The sequence below is a fragment of the Thamnophis elegans genome, chromosome 2, assembly GCF_009769535.1.
Source record: "Thamnophis elegans isolate rThaEle1 chromosome 2, rThaEle1.pri, whole genome shotgun sequence".
Taxonomy (NCBI): Eukaryota; Metazoa; Chordata; class Lepidosauria; order Squamata; family Colubridae; genus Thamnophis; species Thamnophis elegans.
Window position 1 is genome coordinate 4,699,804 of NC_045542.1, and position 23,399 is coordinate 4,723,202.

Consider the following 23,399-nt stretch of genomic DNA (forward strand, 5'->3'; position numbering starts at 1 on the left):
CGTGGATTGAGCCTCCGTTAGCTCCCCTAAGACAAGACCCGGTTTGGCTGTTGCCGTGCAAGATAGATCTAGGAAAGAGTGCAGAGAGAGTTAAGTAAGAGGTCGCCGCCTCTCGTAGACTTTACAAAGCGCTCCAAAGTCCCGAGCTAGATAATTGAGCGGAATTTCCCATCCCGTTTTTTCAAATCAGTGCAAAAAAAAAAAGTACGAAGGAATTTTCCCCCCCCCTCACAGATACGATAAGTAGGAGCAACGCTTCTCTCACGAAGAGAAACCGAACCCTCGCGCCACTCTTCACTTTTTGTATCGATCCCCGTGCCCGTTGCCATGGCAACATTGCAAAAATGGGCGCCTCGGCCTGTTCTCAGGAAGGAGAGTGTTTCACAAGAGCCAGCAGAGCCGAAGCGACGGGAGAAGGGCGAGCGCCACGTGTACAGCTCCCATAAACCGCGGAGGAAATGGCAAGCGTTAGTATTTTTAGTGACGCATACTTAAATACCTTTGATGCTGAATCCTTAGGGGTGGAATTCACTTTTGGGACAATACCTCAATCGCCATATCCTTATGGCAGTGTTTCCCAACCTTTGGCAACTTGAAGATGTCCGGACTTCAACTCCCAGAATTCCCCAGCCAGCATTCGCTGGCTGGGGAATTCTGGGAGTTGAAGTCCAGACATCTTCAAGTGGCCAAGGTTGAGAAACACTGCCATAGACTATAGACATGTGGTCTATATAGAGAGAACCAAAGCTCTATGGTTGAATGCTGGCTGGGGAATTCTGGGAGTTGAAGTCCGGACATCTTCAAGTGGCCAAAGGTTGGGAAACACTGCCTTATGGTACATTAAAAGCATATCCTATTTTTTGGAAAAGGATCAAAAATTGTGGCTGGAGGCAATAACAAGGGTTAAAATAGATTGGAAACCTGAAGTGTTTTTTTTTAATTTATTAGGAATTATGTCTGCGAAATACAAAAAAAGAAATCCAGTATTTTAATACTACATATAATTACGGTGGCAAGGATTGCCTTTGCCCAGAAATGGAAAAAACAAACTAACCCCAAATGAAGATGAAATAATAAGAAAGATTATGGACTGTGCCGAAATGGATAAACTAACTAAAGAAATACAGGGAAAGGGAAATAAATGACAGTGAAAATATAAAGCATAATGTAGGTAAATAATATTTGGTCATAAGTAGCTAGGTTTAAATAAATAAAGAAATGTACATAAAAATGGGAGAACGAATAAGGAGATTGTGAAAGATAGAAATGTATAGAAGGGAAAACACTAACTGCAAAGAAACCGATTCGGAACTGCTGTATGATATACGATGGGACTTATTGTTCCTATGTTGTTTTTAAGTTATGTGTTTGTTTCTGTTGATGTGCTTATGTGTTTAAAATAAAATAAAAATTATAATAAGAAATACAGGGAAAGGAAGAATCAGAATTCTACCAGATATGGGATAAATGGTATAGGTGGGTGGAGGAAAGAAACAAAAAGCAATGAAAGAATATAACAACAAAAGCATAGCAATAGCAATAGCAGTTAGACTTATATACCGCTTCATGGGGCTTTCAGCCCTCTCTAAGCGGTTTACAGAGTCAGCATATCGCCCCCACAGTCTGGGTCCTCATTTCACCCACCTCGGAAGGATGGAAGGCTGAGTCAACCCTGAGCCGGTGAGATTTGAACCGCTGAACTACAGATAACAGTCAGCTGAAGTGGCTTGCAGTACTGCACCCTAACCACTGCGCCACCTCGGCTCCTAGCATGTCCTAAGGGTGTCTCAACCATCTGTGCATGCCTCCTGCTTGGTGGGAAGAAAGCAGCCTGTATTTGTCTGCAAAATAGTTTCAGATTCTGAATAGCATGAAGACGCTTAAGGTACAATTAGGCATTGATTGCCTCTTTGTGACATAGGGCCTCCAGTATGCCCAAAACTGATCAGTTCTCCGTAGGGTATGGAAACCAAATCTTATTTTCTCTGTCTTACTAAAAAAAATGCTATGTGAAAACCTTGATTGATCATATTAGATTGTTGGAAGAAATGTCCTTCTGGGTTCGGCTCCAAGTGGGGAAAAAGACACTGGAGACATGGAGGCTGCTTGGAAAGATGGTTTTAATGGTGGACAGGACCACATGGCTTGAGCCCTGAACAGAAAAGGTGATCATTGCTTCAATGTTGGTGGAGAAGAAGAGAAGGGAGGCTGAGATGCTGAAAGTCCCTGGTTTTATGCCCTCTCTGGCCTTTGATCTTGAGCTTGTATTCTGATTGGTTGTCAGACTCCCATGGAGCCATGCAGGGGCAACTCTCTAGGCTGCGTTTTGAATCCAGGTTTGGTTGAGTTCTCAGATGCCATGTAGGGAGTTGGGTAAAGTGCCAATATTATCATGCCTTAATCCCATCCCCTCTGGAGCTGAAGGGGAGAACTCTTTGTTATGTAAAGTGGACTAGCTCGGGCTTTAATGGCCCATTGACAAAGTGGGGATGGGCAGGAAGCTGCAGGCAGCTATCCTGTCTTTTAAAACATGTTTCTTCCTTTTAACATCCAGAGAAATATTCTGCCTTTTCAATATTTCTTAGGATATTTCATTTTTTTCTGGGAGAGGGCTGGGTGATAACTTCCTACAAGGTGATGCAAGTCAATATCTATGAGGCCATCAATTGATGGCACTAATAAAGGTATGTGGAAGATTATGATTTAGAATGCCAGAGGAGTAAATAGGAAGGGACAAAGATGAAAGGAAGGGATCTTTTGAGTCTGTGAAACTGAGAATAAGGGAAGGATGTAAAATAGGTGAATGAAAGTGTAATGGTCTGATGGAGTGCAGTCTTTGTGTTTTAGATTCTGGGCACAATTTCAGGTCCTGATTATTGTCTGCAAAGCCCTAGATGACATAGGACCAGATTATTTATAGGACTGCCTGACCCAAGGGTGCCTGTCCCAAAGGCTTCCCAAAAGGGGGGTGGGTGCACTCCAACTGATGGGACGGTGGCAATATGTTTTCTCAGTGCTGGGACTTGCGTTTTGGAACAATCTTTCCCCAATAAACGGTTGGGCCTGAACCTTCTTGCCTTTAGAAAAGCAGCTCTGACCTGGCTCTTTCTCCAGGCCTTTTGATTACAATGAATAGACTTCCAATTGAATAAGTTACAGTATAGTTTAGCTCTAGTCATTATTTTATTATTTTAATTAGTTTCTAATGTGGTAGGTTGTTTTTCACTGGGTTTTGTGTTCGTTGTAGAAGATATTTGCATGCCATCTGGAGTCACACTGTTTGAGTGGCCAGCTAAATGCCCTTGATAAATATCTAAACAACATCAGTGGAAATTATTAGACCGTCAAATTGGGGAGTATTTGAAATACTCAAGCTGTTACTTATTCATATCATATTTTGTTTCCAGATAGATGAAAAGCATACTGAAATACTGTGATTTGTATGACATTGTGTCTTTCACAGGTGGGGTGACATTTGATATTTCTAGTTAGGTAGCAAAACATTTTGCTACACACAACAATGGAAATGTCAAAACATGGTTGAAATAAAAAAAAAATTTATATAGACCCGCAACACAAAGAGAGATGTTGTATTTAGGCTTCAATTTATGAAAAGTACCGAAAGAAGGATATAGCCACATTTAGAGAAAACCAGAAATATTCCTAGAAATACCAACCATATGTATTTTGATCTCCTAATCAAATGTTGTATTAATTGATATCTATTATACCAAGTTATTTTTTAATTAATTTTTTTATCTAACACCTCTTTAGCATATGAACAAATTTCAACCATAGAGCTTTGGTTCTCTCTATATAGACCACATGTCTATAGTCTATGGCAGTGTTTCTCAACTTTGGCAACTTGAAGATGTCCGGACTTCAACTCTCAGAATTCCCCAGCCAGCATTCGCTGGCTGGGGAATTCTGGGAGTTGAAGTCCAGACATCTTCAAGTTGCCAAGGTTGAGAAACACTGGTCTATGGCCATTCACAGTTAGCAACAGGCTCCTAATCAGTTTATAAGTGTGACATAATGGCATTATGTGGTCCTTGATAAAACATTGGGTGCACTAAATAGGGTAGATTTATTTCCAATCTAGCATTATAAAAACGTATGTAATGAAAGTAACCAATTAAACCAATTTTGTATTATTTCATAGTATGTTTTGACAAATGCTCTTATAGTTGTAGGATAGTTGCCACTATCATATAAATTAGCATGTACCCACTAAAATACAGAAGAACAAATCTCTTAACTAGCAAATTGCTCGTTGAAATAATGGTCAGGAAAAGGGTTTCATACTCCTGCTCAAAGAACATGTGGTGGGCCTGGCTAGGAAAGCTTTTTTGCCCAACATTGGTCTGTGTACCAGCTGTGGCCTTTCCTGAATCAGGACTCCCTGTGCTTAGCCCTGCAAGTCCTAGTAATGTTTTGGCTGGACTACTGCAATTTACTTTACATGGGGCTACTCCTGAAATGCATTCAGAAGCTTGAGCTAGTGCCGAGGGTGGCAGTGTGAACAGTCTTTGAGGTCCTCTACAATGGCCCATGTTCCACTGCTACGTGAGGAGCTGCACTGGTTGCTGGTTTGCTTCCGGGTCAGTTCAAGGGTCAAGGTGTTGGTTATGATCTTTAAAGCCCACCATGGCGTGAGTCCAGATTACTTGATGAACCGTCTCAACCTACTAGGTCAGGCGCATCTTACTAGTGCCAGCAAAAGAGACTTGTCTGTCAAGGAACTCTGGTCGGTGGGATCAAGGAGAAGTCTTCTCTGCCTCAGCACCAGTGGTGGGTTTCAAACATTTTTCGAACCTACTCTGTGGGTGTGGCCTCCTTTGTGGGAGTGGCTTGCCAGCCATGTGACCTGGTGGGAGTGGCTTGCCAGCCATGTGTTTTCTTTCTTTCTTTCTTTCCTTCTTTCCTTCTTTCTTTCTCTCTCTCTCTTTCCTTCCTTTTGTCTCTCTGTCCCTTTTTTCTTTCATCTCTCTCTCACTCTTTTTCTTTCTTTTTTCTTTATTTATTTCTTCCTTTCTTTCTCTTTCTCTCTCTCTCTGTGTCAGTCTGTCTGTCTCTGTGTATGTGTGTGGGGGGCAGTGGTGGGTTTCAAAAAATTTTGGAGCCTCTTCTGTAGGTGTGGCCTGCTTTCCGGGTCCACTGGTAGAACCTCTTCTAACCGGTCCGGTAGATTTGACGAACCGGTTCTACCGAATAGGTGCGAACTGGTAGGAACCCACTTCTGCTCAGCACCGGAACATTCTGCTCCCCCCCCCCCCGCGGTTGAGATCTGCCTCCATCTTCCTGTTCCGGTTCCACCACGAAACCGCGGACGACAAAATCGCGCTCGACGAAAGCGCATACGTGACGTCATCACAGCGCGACAAAAACATCGCGCTGTGATCGATAAATGTAAAAATAAAGCGAAAACCTTACCCTAACCCACCCAAACCTAACCCTAAACCTAACCCTTAACCTAACGCTAAACCTAACGCTAACCCTTAACCTAACCCTAACCCTTACCTTTATGTGAATCGGCTTGCTTTAATTTTATTTTTATTTCAATTTTTAATTTTTTTCGTCGCGCTGTGATGACGTCAAATGCGCGCTTTCGTCGATCGCGCTTTTGTGGACCGCGGTTTTGACGGGTCACGCCTGTTCCTCCATAAGTGCTGGCTCTGCTCATTGGCCTGGGGACACAATAGGGGAGCATCACATTGGAGGTGGCTATTATATTAATAGCAGAGCCCACCTCCCCCCTTGCTCCTCCTGCTGCCTCCCTGCCCATCTTTTAATTCATATTGTACTTTCGTTATTTGTTTTTATTGTTTCATTATTTTACAGTAGTTCTATTTACCTTTTTTATAATTGTACATTCTACTTGTGTAAGCTGCCCAGAGGAGCCCCACGGAGAGATGGGCGGCAAACCAATGTAATTATCAAATGTAATAATAAATAAGTTATTGAAGAAACCTCCAATATGTGCCATCCAGCCAAACATTGTTGCTTTGATTCTAAAACAAATTCTCTTCAGTGGGTCTTTTAATCTACAGTATTTTATGGTTCCTTCAATACAGTACATCCGTGTTATTTCTTCTGTAATATTAAAGGAAGTATTGCATTTGGGGCTTGGTTCCCATGATGTTTCATTTTATTTAGGATTGGGAGAACTTTGGATGGGCAAACAAATAATGTCCATATTTTGCTCCTTTGCATATCTTAAAATGAAGCCCGTTTCCTTTTTCCCCTGTATAATGGCGAAGGGGAAGGCTACAGTTTTACAAAAGGAACTCAACCATTAGAATCACTACTAGGCCGTGTCCCACAAACTAAAGATCTAGCTTGGCTTGCCTTCCTGTAACACGAAGAGCATTGGTCTGTAAAACAGTGAGATATGTGCATCTTCAGTATTTTGCACAGCACTACATTCTGTCCCCTTTCCAGGCCTGCTGGATAATCCGGCAATCCCTCCCTTCCCAGTTGGCTTGGCTATGAGCAGCTAATCCTAGTGCAGAGAGAGAGGACAGGCAATAAGACGTAGCAAACACTATAAATAACCACCTGGGAACATTAAGTTCTATGCTGATGCATGTTATATAATGAATGCACTGCTATGACCTCCCCCAACCCACTGTACACACATGTTCACCCTCCTTGCTTGTCTTTTATTTCTTATATTAAAAAAACCCCTTATCATTCTTCATCCTTCTGCCATTCTACTTTTTCTCTTTCTTGGAGTGGCATAAGACATTTCGAGCAAAAAAGAAATAAATCACTCTAGTTTTCTCACTGTTTTAGAAGGTGCTTTTACTGCATTTCAATGGAGTGTAGAGCAACCACAAAAAAAAGAAAATCAGATGAATCTGCTCACAATGACGAGGTTGCCTTTCCTTATCTTTCAGGCTCCCCTTGTCTCAACCAGCTATCCACAGCATTGTGCTTTAATTCAAAAGCAGGGTTCTCCCTAATTAATATAAAGGACCTCGTTAGAATTTACATTGTTCTTTGTTTCATATTGATAATTCTTTCTTTGGATAGAGTTGTCACGTCTCGAAATTCACCACAACTTTTTAGAGTGAATTTCAGCTACCCATTCACAGGTCAGATAAGAGAACGAGAGGATCCAAGTGTTATTAAGCATACTGTATTTATTTATTATCAAAATTTATATGCCGCCCAATCCCGAAGGACTCCGGGCGGCTTACAAAAAAAAGAGAGAAAAAAAGATTTTAAAAAGACAGTTTAAAATCACAACACCACATGCATTCATTCTAATCGGGGCTGGACCTCAACAATGAGGTCAACAGCCCCAGGCCTGCCGGAACAGCCAGGTTTTTACAGCTTTCCTGAAGGCCATGAGAGTGGGTATGGTCCGGATCTCTGGGGGTAGCTGATTCCAAAGAGTCGGAGCCCCCCCGGGGGCCCGCCAGCCGACACTGTCTGGCTGACGGCATCTGAAGGAGGCCCAATCTGTGGGATCTTACTGTATGCACCCAGCCTGATAGCATGGCACCTTAGCATATGTTCTTCATGGGTAATAATGTGTTGTTTCTGTTTTCTCCCTACATCATCTGTGGGGTTTTTTTTTGTTGATGTTTCCCAGCTGTTATCAAACGATCTGAGATACGGTACAAGGTATACTGGTTTGATGCCAATCCCTTACATAACAGTAATAAGTGCTTGCGTAATCTATGGAGCGTGTTTGCAAGAGAGAGGCTGGGAAAGAGGTGGATTACATCAAGTACACCTGCACAATGCGATGGCAGTTTGCCCATTTGTTTGAAGTACCTTCCACCTGGCAAAAAAAGTTTATCACATCCTGGATCAGCGCTTATGTAATCCTAGGAGAGGATTAAGCGAGAATCAAAATCTCGGTTTCACTGGAACCGCACTGCCAAAACAAACACAAGCTTGAGCTTGCAAGTAGATACTGAGGATATAAGGCATTTACTGTACACCTCATATCTGTAACTCCATTTTTTTGTGTTCTCCTTTTGGGCCATATGGACTCACAGGTTGGAGTCATGCTGTAATACTGCATGATAGAAAACATATTTTCAAGGCTCCCGTGTGTTTCACATTCAGATACTGCTTTCGCACAATTTCCAGCACTACAAATCGAAAGATATTGTAAAACTAGCCACTCCATTTCATTTACTTATTTATTTTATATGGTTGCCTGTTCTGACCCCCTCTCCTTCGCTCGCTCAAAGACGACAGGCAGACAGACTTAAAAGGAAATAACTTTATCAGTCCTGGCTCACACTGGCTGCGAGCCCAAAAATAAACATAAATAAAGTTTCTGGCAAGAAGATAACAGAATGCAAAAACAAAGATCTCTTGCGGCCAAACCAGGTGTACAGAAAGAAAGCAAATCACTTATCCAAGTGCCTCTCACAAACAAACCACGACCGATGAACCATGAACGAACGACGAACGTTGACTTCTGCAACCAGGGCGTGGCACCATCAGTCCTTTTATCTCCAGAAGACGACACTAACGAGCCCCAGCTGCATTGTTATTCCTGCATCCCAACTCAACTCACAGCAAACTTCTGTTGAGTCCCAACAGTTGCCTATCTCAAACAATGATCCTAGGTGGCTCAGAAACAATCAAAAACAGGAATAAACACACACCCAACCTTCCCACCAGCGCTTAACGGATGTAGTGCACTGAAAAAGCAACAGAAAAAAAGATGAGAATTGCAAACAGATGATGGCGTTGCCTAGACTGAATGTGTTATGTCAAGGGTGTCAAACTCGATTTCATTGAGGGCCGCATCAGGGTTGTGTTTGGCCTCCGACGGTGGGGGAGCATGGCCGGGGTGGGTGTGACCAGCTCAATGTCACTCATGTCAGGGATGGGGGTGCCTGTGGTGGCCCGAGCACTCTGCCAGCAAAAACAAAAACATTTTCGCTGGCAGGGGGCTGCAGGAAAGAGTTGTAGCTGAAAACGGAGCTCGGGAGGGCTGAATGGAGTCCTCCCAAGCTCTGCTTTTGCTGACAGAGGCACTGTGGACCGGTTCCTTCACTGTTTTCAGGGCGGCCTCGCGGGCCAGATTTAGGCACTCTTGGGGGCCAGATCCAGCCCATGGGCCTTTGAGTTTGACAACCTGTGTTATGTGCAAGTTAGTGGGACGGTACCATGCTGTATTCCTATGTGAGTTGAATGGATTCACAATAGAAGCTCCTCTGACCCCAGCCCCCACACATGAATTATCACCATTCCCCAGACAGACAGGATATGTGTTGTGGCCCAGCAGGAGCCGTTGGAGCTGCCACCAGACTCCGACAGCGAGGGGCCCTATGAGTCGGCTCTGGAGGATGTGGAGGACCCTGGACAGGGTTCCGACTCTGAGCAGGGCGCAGAGAGGCTGGTTGGCCACCAGGAGGCGCCTGAGCCTTGGACCAGTGGGGAGGAGACAAGGGAGTGTGATCCTGATGTCCTGCATTGGAGCAGTGGGGAGGAGACAAGGGAGTTGGTCCTGGATGCCCAGCAACGGAGGGCTAATAGGCGTAAGGAACAGTTACACAGTTACAGGAGATAATTGCACTCAGCTGGTGGTAATTAGGCTCCTCTCAAGACTATAAAAGGAATGATTGTGCATATGCCCCTTTGCAGGAGTCATCGTATTCATTAGAGCTGGAGAACTCTCATGGCTAGTTTGGCAGGCTGGATTGCTGCCAACGTCTTGTCTGTGCTGGATTGCTGCCAAGGTCCTCTCTGTGTGTTAATAAATCCTTGCAGTATCTTTGTCTCGGCGTGCTTTGGTGTAGGATGAGGGGGGTCAGAACAGATAGGTAAACTAAAATAAGGAAAGTTGTATGAAAGTTTTTTAAGCCACTGGCCAACTTTACAATCTGGAGAGCCTGTTATGGTGCTCTCTGAAAACAGCTGCCATAGATGGAGTTGCACATTCAGTATAAGGCTGCTATGCAAAATATTTTAAGCTATTGGTTTCATAAAAAGCATAAGTGGAGAACTGGATTCCCCACTACGCTACACCACATCGCACCCTCTAACCACTTAATGATGCTATCCATCATCACAGGGTACCCCTCTCAGGTGGACAAGTTTCCAAGCCAAACATGAATTTCCGAACTGCAGGCATTTATAAAGCTTAATTGCCAACAATGTCTGTGAGGTCCATGTAAAGCAGAGGTGAGTTGCTCCCTATTCGGCCTGGATCGGGCGAACCAGTAGTAGCTGCAGCGAGAGGTTCTGCCCACCTGCCCGGACGCTTCTGTGCATGCGCAGAAGCGTTGTGCGAGCGTATGAGCGTGCATTAGCAAACTGGTAGTAAAAAAAAATGGAAACTCACCACTGATGTGAAGCCCAGTGGCATTATTGAAAATAATCTACACTGATAAGTGGGGGAAAAGACACTGGAGACACGGAGGCTGCTTGGAAAGATGGTTTATTGGTGGACAGGGCCACATGGCTTGAGCCCTGAACAGAAAAGGTGATCACATGCTTCAATGTTGGTGGAGAAGAAGAGAAGGGCTGAGGGAGGGGCTTGCTAGGCTTTTTATAACCTGTTCAGTCCCACCTCTCTGTTTCCTGTTGTTGACTACATTTGCATTATTTGGGTGACCCTGAGGACACATAAACCTCCAAGTGTGTCAACACCTCTCTGAAAGGATGCAAATGACCAGCTTTTCTGTAAGAATGATAAATCCTTACCTCTCCGCCCCCCCAGCCCCATAAGAGCCGAGGTGGCGCAGTGGTTAAATGCAGCACTGCAGGCTACTTCAGCTGACTGCAGTTCTGCAGTTCGGCTGTTCAAATCTCACCGGCTCAGGGTTGACTCAGCCTTCCATCCTTCCGAGGTGGGTAAAATGAGGACCCGGATTGTTATTGGGGGCAATAGGCTGACTCTGTAAACCGCTTAGAGAGGGCTGAAAGCCCTATGAAGTGCTATATAAGTCTAACTGCTATTGCTATCCAGTCAGAGCTGAAGAAGCTTCTTGGATGAGAAGCAAAACGTCTTAAAAGAAAAACCAGAAAGTCCAGTTGCCTCTTGAAAAAAAAGCATCTTTGGGACAACCATGAACTGGATGGCAGAGAATCTCCATAGAGCTGAAAATGACTTTCAATGGCACATAATCAGCCACTCCAGACTGCCTCATCCTTTCTTTTATTTTTGGCAACTTTTGCTTATTTTTAAAATATGTTACCCTCCTTCGCAGCAATACAGTCAAAGATCCTTTGGCCTAAAAGAGCCGAGGTGGCTGCAGTGGTTAGGGTGCAGCACTGCAGGCCACTTCAGCTGACTGTTATCTGCAGTTCAGCGGTTCAAATCTCACCGGCTCAAGGTTGACTCAGCCTTCCATCCTTCCGAGGTGGGTGAAATGAGGACCCAGACTGTGGGGGCGATATGCCGACTCTGTAAACCGCTTAGAGAGGGCTGAAAGCCCTATGAAGCGGTATATAACTGCTATTGCCATTTGGCCCCTGTGAACGGGGAGGGGAGAGGAAGGGGAGGGAACCCGAACTGGAGGCTTTGAACGAGGAGAGTCCTGGCAGATTCCCCAGCCGGAGGAGGCACCTGCTTCTTCTTGCTGCTGTATTTGCGGACTGCGCTGCTGTCCTCCAGAGGCTCCGGCGAAAGCCGAAGCGGTGGAAGCCGCCCGACGGGCACGGAGCCAAAGGTTCCTCCGGGGGCAGCCCGAGGCGGTAAGGCAAGACAGCCCGGCGTGAAACCCGAGCCGAGCCGCTGGGCTGGCTCGGCGGCTCCGCGCTTCCTTCCCTCTGGCCGGCTGCCGGAGTGAACTCGGGTAAGGCGGCGTCCTCGGCTGAACTCCGCTCGGCGAGGGCGTCTCCGGTGCGCTGGGGAGGCGCCTGTCGGGGGCGGAGGCGAATTGTCGCTGCGGCGGCCCCCCCCCCCTCTGGTCCCAGACTGCGGAGCGGACGCCCTCCGGCCAAGCGAAGGGACGCCGCCGGGGCGGAAGGGAGACGCGGGCCCGGCCGCAAGACGCCTTCGGGTGGGCTTCTCTCTCTCTCTCTCTCTCGGGGGCCGCAGCAGGTCGATTGAGCCCAAAGCCTCGCGGGTTCTGTTCTGGCTTCCAAGCTCTTAATGGGTGGGTGTGTTGTGTTGTGTTGTCTTGTGTGTGTGTCAAAGTGACGCTTGTACACGTCGCTCTCCTGTTTGATCCCAGATCTTCTTGCTCCAGAGAATCTCAGGCTTGGGAAGGGGGGGTTATACTCCGTCTGTTGTGTGTGTGTTTGTGTGTTTGTGTGTTTGTGTGTGTGTGTGTGTGTGTGAATCTCAGGCTTGGGAGGGGAGGATTATACTCCGTCTGCGTGTGTGTTTGTGTGTGTTTGTGTGTGTGTGTGAATCAGGCTTGGGAGGGGAAGGTTATACACCGTCTGGTTTGTGTGTTTGTGTGTGATTGTGTGTGTGTGTGAATCGCAGGCTTGGGAAGGGAGGGTTATACTCCGTCTGTTTTGTGTGTGTTTGTGTGTGTTTGTGTGTGAATCTCAGGCTTGGGAGGGGAAGGTTATAGTCTGTTCTTGTGTGTTTGTGTGTGTGTGTGTTTGTGAATCTCAGGCTTGGGAGGGGAAGGTTATACACCGTCTGGTTTGTGTGTTTGTGTGTGATTGTGTGTGTGTGAATCGCAGGCTTGGGAAGGGAGGGTTATAGACCGTCTGGTTTGTGTGTTTGTGTGTGATTGTGTGTGTGTGAATCGCAGGCTTGGGAAGGGAGGGTTATAGACCGTCTGGTTTGTGTGTTTGTGTGTTTGTGTGTGATTGTGTGTGTGTGTGTGTGTTTGAATCGCAGGCTTGGGAAGGGAGGGTTATACTCGGTCTGTTCTTTAGTGTGTGTGTGTTTGTGTGTGTGTGTGTGAATCTCAGGCTTCGGAGGGGAGGGTTATATTCCGTCTGTTCTTGTGTGTGTGTGTGTGTTTGTGTGTGTGTGTGAATCTCAGGCTTGGGAGGGGAGGGTTATGCTCCGTCTGGTTTGTGTGTTTGTGTGTTTGTGTGTGATTGTGTGTGTGTGTGTGTGTGTGAATCGCAGGCTTGGGAAGGGAGGGTTATACTCGGTCTGTTCTTTAGTGTGTGTGTGTGTTTGTGTGTGTGTGTGAATCTCAGGCTTGGGAGGGGAGGGTTATATTCCGTCTGTTCTTGTGTGTGTGTGTGTGTTTGTGTTTGTGTGTGAATCTCAGGCTTCGGAGGGGAGGGTGATGCTCCGTCTCTCGGTTACTCGGAGGTTACCCGTAGTTACGAACAATTATTACACGTCCGCGTGTCAGGAGACCGTGCAGGATATGTAGGTCGCTCCTGTTGAGAACTGGGTCAGCCCATCCCTCCTCCCTGCGCTTAACGACCGAGGGGGCTTTCCCCAAGGGCAGCGGCGCCGCTCCGCTCCTTTGTTCGGAGGCTTGGAGGACCTTCCTCTTTGCCCCCTTTCATTCCGTCCCGCCGCCGCCGCCGCCGCCCTCTTTCCCTCCCGCTGCCCCTCCGCCGCCTCCCTGCCTTCCGCCGAAGCGCCCACGAACCCGTTACGAGCTCTACCGAGAACGAAAGGGAAACATCCCCCCCCCCAGCGCCCCCATCCCCATAAGGCCTGCCCGGCTTTCTCCACCGATCCGTGGGAACAAAGAAAGCAGCACCCGCTCCCCCCCCCCTCCCCAGCTCCAGACCAGGAGATGCATTTCTGGATCTCTTTCCATTCAAGAATTGGAGGTCTCTATCTTGTTAGGGACGGGAGATGCCTCTGAGCATGTGCAGAGAGAGAGCGTGCTTTTCCCTTGGACTTTTGAACGGCTAAGCAAAGTTTTCTCCCATCTGCCACTTGGCATAAGAGGGTTTTGCAGAATTGGAAGATAAACTGTCTGTGGACAAGTTTAAACTTACCTGGTTATTTATCTCTTTAAAAAAAAAAAAAAAAAAAGAAATTAAGGGATGAAGTATATGATTTAAACAATGTCAAACCATTTTAATCATAGGAATGTCGATATGCTTATGTAGTTTGCTTATATAGTACTTCGTGACCCGTCAAAACCGCGGTCCGCTAAAGCGCGCCCGATCAAAGCGCGTACGTGACATCAGCAGCAGCACGACAAATAAAATTAAAAATAAATTAAAATAAAATAAAATTAAAGCAAGCCGATTCACCTAAAGGTAAGGGTTAGGGTTAGGGTTAGGGTTAGGGTTACGTTAAGCGTTAGGGTTAGGGTTAGGGTTAGGTTAAGGGTTAGGGTTAGGTTTAGCGTTAGGTTAAGGGTTAGGTTTAGGGTTAGGTTAAGGGTTAGGCTTAGGGTTAGGTTTAGGGTTAGGTTTGGGGGGGGGGGTACGGTAAGGTTTTCGCTTTAATTTTAAATTTACCGCTCACAGCATGCCGTTTTCATCGCGCTGTGATGACGTCACGTACGCGCTTTCGTCGAGCGCGCTTTAGTCTACCGCGGATTTGTGGTGGAACCATAGTACTTGTGGGTGCGGAATATTGTGACACCACAAAGTGCCCGAAGTGATGATATAAAGTCGGGAAGGGAGGGAGGGTTGGAGGGGGGAGGGTTGCGGTGGGGGGAGGGAAGGGGAAATATTTGTAAAATTTATTAAAACTCTTCAATTAAAAAAACATATTACATCTTATTAACTGATAAATTGTTTATAATCTATGTGACATGTAATTTGCAGATTACATGCACAAAACCTGCAAATTACATGTCGCATAGATTATAAACAATTTATCAGTTAATAAGATGTAATATGCTTTTTTTATTGAAGAGTTTTAACAAATTTTACAAATATTTCCCCTTCCCTCCCCCCCACCCCAACCCTCCCCCCTCCAACCCTCCCTCCCCCCCAACTTCCCAGAGCAAAATACAAGGTATAAACATTTAACAATCATAACTAATATAACCTAACTATAGCATCCTACCTCCCTCTTGTACTTTAACTCCCCTTTTATTAAATTGAATTTAGATAAATTATAACATTCCTTGTTCATTCATAAGCTAATTGAAATTTCTTAGTCCGATATTTATTTTGAATGTAATCAATCCATCTTCTCCATTCCAACTTGTATTTCTCATCTGAATGATCCTTCAAATATGCTGAGATTTTGGCCACCTCTGCTAAATTTACTACTTTTAACGTCCAGTCTTGAATAGTAGACAATTCTTCCTTCTTCCAGTACTGATAATTGTAATATGTTAACAACCCATTGTGTTTGTTGAAACCTTCTGAGATTGCCTGAATTTTTTTTTTTGATGAATTGAGTGAGAAGTTCCTAAATTCAGATCCCCTTTAAAATCCTATATTAGTCTAGTGGTCCAGCCACTCTTACCGTATATACTCAAGTATAAGCCGAGTTTTCCAGCCCACTTTTTGGGCTGAAAAAAGCCGCCTCGGCTTATACTCGAGTCAGTGAAAAATTTGCCCGAAATGGAGGAGAAAAAGGGGCGGGGCCATGCCGCTGGGTGACACTCGTGAATGGCCCAGTGCCCCTGTGAGTTTCCCCTCCCTCTGTGTTAGTTTGCCGCGCAGCGCGCACCGCACCATCCCCCCTCCTCACGTTCTAATGTAATGCAGGGCTGTCTTACGATTCCCCTTCCTCCCCCTCCTGCCGCTCTGCAACGATGTCCCACCTCCTCCTTGTTATGGCAAGCAGCCACATAGCGATGTCCCATAGCGAATCACTGTGCCATGTGTCATAGGAGGCGGGACATCGCTCCCGCGGCTGCACGGGACATCATCATCACAGCGGGACATCAGCATCATGAGGTGAGTGAAGTATTTCATTGAATACACCGCTAGTTTACTGTTTTTCTTTGAAATAAATATTCAAAAACATTATTGGTATCTATTTTTATTTTTGAAATTTACCGGTAGCTGCTGCATTTCCCACCCTAGGCTTATACTTGAGTCAATAACTTTTCCAGTTTTTTGTGGTAAAATTAGGTGCCTCGGCTTATATTTGGGTCAGCCTATACTCGGGTATATACGGTAAGTATCTGACGAAGTGAACTGTATGTCAAAAAAGGTGCTAGCAGGCTTCTGATTTTTTTGGTCATCATAAACTAATCTAGTTCTTCTCATACAATATCCGCAAGTGGTGACAAGAACACTGTAAATTTTAAGAAATATACTACAGAAGCAGTGTGTGGTTTAATGCTGTAGCGCTGTGCATATAAAATCCCCTGGATTGATTAAAAAAATGTATATTTTTTGGTGGAATTCTCTTCACTTACCTAGATGGAGTTCTTACTACTCAAACCTCTATCGGAAGCCAATATTCTGTAGCCAGTCCATTTGTACTCAATGGAAGATCCACGTTGGAGGAGATCAGGAGTATGTTGTATTTCCTCTGAAATTATTCTGAAACATTAGACCTAGTGCAGCACGTGACTCTTTTTAAGTACGGAGCGTGCTCAGAATCCATGCTGCTGCTATGGTCATCGATGTTGTTAGATGTTAGAAAAGAACTTTGGGCAATGCCAGTAGAAGTATTTCATATTCCTTGTTTTCCCACATGATAGATAGGTCAGAATAGAGCTGAATATAGAAGAGCCGAAGTGGCGCAGTGGTTAAATGCAGCACTGCAGGCCACTTCAGCTGACTGCAGTTCTGCAGTTCGGCTGTTCAAATCTCACCGGCTCAAGGTTGACTCAGCCTTCCATCCTTCCGAGGTGGGTAAAATGAGGACCCGGATTGTTGTTGGGGGCGATATGCTGACTCTGTAAACCGCTTAGAGAGGGCTGAAAGCCCTATGAAGTGGTATATAAGTCTAACTGCTATTGCTATTGCTATAATATATTGTTGGTTCTGAGTTTGCAGTGTTATGTTTTCAGAATAAGGCATAGCTATCTTAAAACATTGATTGCTTCACGAGTTGCCACTCAGTAGCCTGAAAATCAAGGCTCCCCCCACCTACCCCAAGGCTCAAAAATGCCTCTCTTTACCATCTAGTCAAGGTTCTGGTCTCAGCCCTTCCCTGCAGAAATGTCTACCTATGACCCAGATTCCACTGGCATAGCGTAAGCGTCAGTCAACAAGCAGGAATCAATGTTCACAAGAGGAATATGAAGTTCTCCTTCTGTGCTCATGAGGCCTTTTCTCTCTTGCACCCAGCCGTGACCCAAACATGCCCTACCAATGACTATTTCCTCATGAATGGTAGAGTGCAGCACTGCAGGCCACTTCAGCTGACTGCTAGTTCAGCAGTTCGGCGGTTCAAATCTCACCGGCTCAGGGTTGACTCAGCCTTCCATCCTTCCGAGGTGGGTGAAATGAGGACCCAGACTGTGGGGGGCGATATGCTGACTCTGTAAACCGCTTAGAGAGGTCTGAAAGCCCTATGAAGTGGTATATAAGTTTAATTGCTATTGCTATTATTCCAAACTCGTACTTAAGGCAGGTCAAATTTGTTTTCGGTGGCTCTAGTATTGTTGCTGAAGCTTTTTTTTTAATTGAAAATTTTTGGGGAAAAAAAACTTTTACAAATGTTTATCTCCCCCCCCCTATCCTCCCCACCCAACCCCCCCCCCTCCAACCTTCCCCCCCCCCCGACTTCCCAGAACCAATACAGGGTATAAATCTTTAACAAAAATATTCTAAAATAAACTTTAAAAAAGTTAGCATCATCTTTCATTTGAGCTTTAACTCCTTTTGTTAGGCTAACTCTAAACCAGTGTTTCTCAACACTGGCTGGGGAATTCTGGGAGTTGAAGTCCGGACATCTTCAAGTTGCCAAGGTTGAGAAACACTGCTCTAAACAGATTATATCATTCCTTGTTTCTTCAGTCATAAACTATCTGGAATCTCTTAGTCCCGTATTTATTTTGAGTATAGTCAATCCATCTTCTCCACTCCAGTTTATATCTCTCGTTTGAATTGTCCTTGAGATATGCTGGTATTTTAGCCATCTCTGCTAGGTTTGTGACTTTTAATGTTCCATTCTTGAATAGTAGGCAAATCTTCCTTCTTCCAGTATTGCGCCACCAACAGTCTTGCTGCGGTTGGTGGCTCTGGTTTTAAAGTAGTGTTTCCCTTTCTAAGCAGGGCAGATGTATTTTAGCTGTGGGTGAAAACTACTTCAAGTTATTTGCTTGGGAGTCCCAATCAATTTGCCTTGAGGAAATGGGATCAGGTTACTGCCTTGTCTTCTTGAAGTTAAGGCAGGCCTTTCTGCTTTGTAAGGCCATTCTGCTCTGGGCAATAAGAGAGCCCAGTTCTTGCACCTATGGCTCTCTCTCTCTCTCTCAGTACTCACCTGGTCCCTAAACTGACCCCCCTCAGCATGAGAACAAAGGAGAGCAACCCATGAGTTTCAGACCTTCCTGGAGCAGACTAGAGGTAGCCAGTGGCAGCAGAGGTTTTTCTGTTCGTGATAGTACTTTTTCAGTAAAAGAACTTTTAAATATTACTGTAATTCAGCTGTGAAGAAGCGTGGCACGACAAAACCGCGCTCGACTAAAGCGCGCCCGATTAAACCGCATCGCTGACGTCATCAACAGGGCGACAACAGCGAGCGCGGAGAAACAAGGGCGCTTTAAATAGCGCTTTGAAAGCAAGCCAATTCAACTTAAGGTAAGGGTTAGGTTTAGGGTTAGGTTTAGGGTTAGGTTTAGGGTTAGGTTAAGGGTTAGGGTTAGGGTTATGTTAAGGGTTAGGGTTAGGGTTAGGTTAAGGGTTAGGGTTAGGGTTAGGTTTAGGGTTAGGTTAAGGGTTAGGGTTAGGTTAAGGGTTAGGGTTAGGTTAAGGGTTAGGGTTAGGGTTAGGGTTAGGGTTAGGTTAAGGGTTAGGTTTAGGGTTATGTTAAGGGTTAGGGTTAGGGTTAGGGTTAGGTTAAGGGTTAGGTTTAGGGTTAGGGTTAGGGTTAGGGTTAGGTTAAGGGTTAGGTTAAGGGTTAGGGTTAGGGTTAGGTTAAGGGTTAGGTTTAGGGTTAGGTTTAGGGTTAGGTTAAGGGTTAGGGTTAGGGTTAGGGTTAGGTTAAGGGTTAGGTTTAGGGTTAGGGTTAGGTTAAGGGTTAGGGTTAGGTTTAGGGTTAGGTTTAGGTTTAGGGGGGTTAGGTTTAGGTTTAGGGGTTAATTTTAGGTTTAGCGTTTACAGCTTGCTTCTGTCTCTGCGCTGTTGTCGCCCTGTATGACGTCAGCTACGTGCTTTCATCGAGCGCGCTTTAGTCGAACGCGGTTTTGTGGTGGAACCGTGAAGAAGACACTCCACTCCTTTGGCTGATAATTTATAGCATCATCTAGCCATTGCAGATTTGTCTGCATTAGCATGTAATCACCATAGCAATCATCGAACGAAGCTATAAATCACTTGCATGGATAGCTACAGTATATGTGGAGCATTTTGCAGCCCGTCATAGCTATTACATGTATGCTCTGTAATTCTGCCAGTTCAAGGCCTTGCGGATAAGTATTTCAACTCTGCCAAGTTGAAACAGCACACGAGGGAAGTAAATAACATTAGCGGTGGCCGTAGGAGAGCAAAGTTGTGGCTTTTCTGGTGATTTTGTTAACTGAATTGAGTTTTTGCCAAGGCTCCTTCGACAGGATAGCATGTCTTGTCCTGTTCTTGGACAGGATGTTGCAGATGAACTGGGTAATAGGGGAGCCGTGGGTGGGAGAGGTGGTAGCGTGTTCCCAGTTACGACAGAGCCTGGAATGCAGAATAAGGAAATAAACCGTTTTACTCTTTTCTAAAAGCCAGGCAAAGGGTTGAAGATAAACACTTCTATTTGCTCTTGGAAACTGGAACCTGGGCTGATTGTAAACAGTAGAATCCATAGTGATATTGCTCCCTGTTTCCTGTCACTTATTTTTCTAATGTGTTTTATATATATAAAATATAATTTTATAATATATATGGTTTTTTTTTTAATTTGTGCTGATAAATAAATAAAGGGAGACTAGTATAGATCTATTTCAAGCTATTTAGCTCTCATCAGCTAGCCATACCCTTACTGGGATTTGAACCTGGGCTATATTACATATTAGGCAGACGTCTTAGCCATTAGGCCACAGGCTCTTATCTGTTATCAGTGAAGCCAGGGTGAAAGGTATCTATTAGATTTTTACAAATCTAATATATATATATTGTAAAAATATGTAAAAATCATACACACACACACACACACACACACACACACACACACACACCTCACGTGCTACTGTGGCTGAAGAACCCATCCTTTATTCATGAATTAAATTTTATGTAACGTGCTCTACCTGATCACAGCTTTAATGTGATGTTACGCAATGCTAGTGTATGGATTTTGATTTTGTTTCTTATTGAAGAATCTTTTCTTTTTTTAAAAAAAAAAAATCTCCACCGTGGATAGTGTTTAAAAAAATCCATGTTGTCAGAAGGTAGCCTTGAGCTAATCAAATGTATTTTGCATTGTGTATCTGGTAGAGGATAAAATCATTTGAATTTATAAATGTAAGAATTAAGGCAATTGCATGCATTGCTAGTCAATTACTCTGAGAAATGGGTTTAGACGCAATGGTAGTCAACCTGGTCCCTACCGCCCACTAGTGGGCGTTCCAGCTTTCATGGTGGGCGGTGGGGGTTTGCTGTAACTCTGCTTTATAATACTCTGCAATGCGCTCTACATGCCCCTCTTGCAGAAGTCAACGCATTGACTAAAAGTTGGAAAACTTTTGTAACTAGCTTGGCAGGCTGGATTGCTGCCAAGGCTTGTCTGAGTTGCTGCCAAGGTCCTTATCCATTTGTTATGCTTGGCTTTCAGCCACCGAGGTTTTGGTTTGGTTGCTATTAAAGTACATTCCAGTTAAGCTTGTCTCGGCTTTTGTTACTGGACGGAGGAGGGGGTCAGAACAGGAATGACTAATAAATGTTAACATTTTAAAGATAGTCTCTCTGCCTTCTAGATGTGTGAAGTCATAGCAATCTTCTAGAAACCTCATATTTTGCCGTGATTCTCAGTTAATTTAGTGTGGCTGATAGGAAAGTGTGTTATGGGACTGCATCTTTCTGTAGTGAGTAGTGATGTGAAACCTTATCACAGCAGCCAACAGAGAACCACATATAGTTAGGGTTTTCTAAATCGCGTCTATTATGATTGAGGCCTTGAAGCTGTGGGAGCGTCCATATACCCAAGATTCAGAACTGTAGAGATCTCTTAACGACTTGGCCACCAAACAGCAGGCATCTCCTTCTCTTGGACCTTGCTGCCCCTCCCGAAGTAGGTACACTGAGGAAATCCAGCTGTAACATGCTCTGATTTGCTTTCCTTCTTCTCATCTTGCAGACTTTGGGGAGATGGATCTGCCTTTGGAGCAACCTCCAACCCAGCCTCCATCAGAACCACTACCAGCACCTCCAAATTCCACGCCGGTGTGTGAGCTCCAGACTGCCGTGTCTTGTTTTACAGAGGAGACGGTGTCTTTCCTCTCCGTCAATAGCTTGTTAAGCCAGTCCCTGCTCAGGGCAGCTGGCAGCCTGGGGGCCCAGCAGAAAGATCAAGGGGTGCCCTCAGCCATGGCCCGTCGCAAGCGTGAATTCACCCCAGATGAGAAGAAGGACGATGGCTACTGGGACAAGAGGAAGAAGAACAACGAAGCGGCCAAACGCTCTCGAGAGAAACGGCGGGTCAGTGATTTAGCCCTGGAGGGACGGGTTTTGGCCCTGCTGGAGGAAAACGCCCGCCTGAAGGCAGAACTCCTAGCTCTCAAGTTTCGCTTTGGCTTGATCCGGGATCCAGTAGATCAACCAGCACTTACCCTGGGCGGTGAACTCCATCGGTCAGCCACTCTGCCCCAGCACTTCACAGGGGCTCCTGAACTACCCCACTACCCTGGCACCTTCCACCCGGAGCCAGCTACCAGTTCTGAGGACTCTGGTTTTTCCACGCCAGGAAGCTCCAACTTGGGAAGTCCTGTCTTTTTTGAGGAGCGCGACAGGACAGAGGAAGGAATTATGTATGAGAGGCATTGCCTAGTCCCCGAGGCTTCCGCTGATGGAGCTGATCTGGGCCGTGTTGGCCGTTACGACTCTGGGGAGAGCGTCAAAGGTCTTCCCCACAAGTTGCGCTTCAAGATGGCGGTAGGGTCAGAGGAGATAGCTGGAGAACAATCTGGACATTGCTCACCTTCTTCACCAGGAGGAACATGGAGAGGGCTGGTGACACGGAAAGAACCACCAACCACAGGGTGTTCTGCAGGTACCCTGGCAATTGAGAGTACTTGTGAAACGGAAGTCCCCGGGGGCCCTCGAGAACCTGAGCCCCAGGCAGAGAACCGCTCCCTCCACTGTCAGCTGGCCTCCCTTTCAGCTGAAGTGGCCCAGCTGAAAAAACTCTTCTCTGAACAAATCCTCATCAGGATGAATTGAAGTGGGGAGGCAGGTAGAAGGAAAGGGGTCACTTTTCTCCCCTTCTTTTTTCTAGGACTACCAAGTATTGGCTGCAAAAAATTGAATTACCACTAGATGGTAGGAAAGAGCTAACTTTTTATTCATTTCTTTGCTGCTGTATGAAGTAGCCAAGAATCGTGCAGCCCAAATCTTCTATCCTTATTTTCCTCTTTTACCCCATCTTCCAGTGCTTCACATTTGCATACATTTGCATACATTTGCATATATTTAACCCCTGGGAGTTTACTTTTGTTGTAAAGATTTGCATTAAGGGAAGCCCTTCCTCCTTTTAACGGCATGCTCTTTCCTGCTCTTTCACATTCTACACATTGATTTCCCGTACATGTATAGTTAAGGGAGGCCACCCAGCGTGGGAATGCTTGGTTCAGTTTTGGTGGGGTGAATGGGGGGCACAGCTACTGCTGGTATCCCGGAGAAAAAAGATTGATGCGGCTCTGCAGTTTGTCAGCTTTTGGGGAACTGTCCTTTTTGCCATATCTAAGAAAGATGACACTCATCCAGATCGGCTCCAGTTAGATACATCTGTCCTTAAAAAGCAGGCATAGCTACCCATTTTGGATGCTAGAAATGTGGATCTGAGGGCAGAGCCGAGGTGGCGCAGTGGTTAGGGTGCAGTACTGCAGGCCACTTCAACTGACTGCTATCTGCAGTTCGGCGGTTCAAATCTCACCGGCTCAAGGTTGACTCAGCCTTCCATCCTTCCGAGGTGGGTAAAATGAGGACCCAGACTGTGGGGGCGATATGCTGACTCTGTAAACCGCTTAGAGAGGGCTGAGAGCCCTATGAAGCGGTATATAAGTCTAACTGCTAGAGCCAAGGTGGCGCAGTGGTTAAATGCAGCACTGCAGGCTACTGCTAGATCAGCAGGTCAGCGGTTCAAATCTCACCGGCTCAGGGTTGACTCAGCCTTCCATCCTTCCGAGGTGGGTAAAATGAGGACCCAGATATGCCCCCAGCATATTGGGGGCAATATGCTGACTCTCTGTAAACCGCTTAGAGAGGCCTGAAAGGCCTATGAAGCGGTATATAAGTCTACTGCTATTGCTATTGCT

General features: G+C 45.5%; 1 protein-coding gene across 3 annotated transcripts; it reads left to right on the forward strand.

Moving 5' to 3' along the window:
- The first annotated feature begins 337 nt into the window (after positions 1-337).
- Positions 338-23,002, forward strand: LOC116504519. 3 transcript variants are annotated; one of them, XM_032211562.1, is made up of 2 exons: positions 338-467; positions 21,224-23,002. In XM_032211562.1, exon 2 carries the CDS (start codon positions 21,235-21,237, stop codon positions 22,303-22,305), a length of 1,071 nt encoding a protein of 356 aa, XP_032067453.1. In that variant the 5' UTR covers positions 338-467; positions 21,224-21,234; the 3' UTR covers positions 22,306-23,002. The 3 variants fall into 3 exon arrangements, with proteins under 3 accessions (XP_032067453.1, XP_032067451.1, XP_032067452.1); XM_032211560.1 differs by lacking the exon at positions 338-467 and adding an exon at positions 11,888-12,077; XM_032211561.1 differs by lacking the exon at positions 338-467 and adding an exon at positions 11,888-11,981.
- Positions 23,003-23,399: the final 397 nt, after the last annotated feature.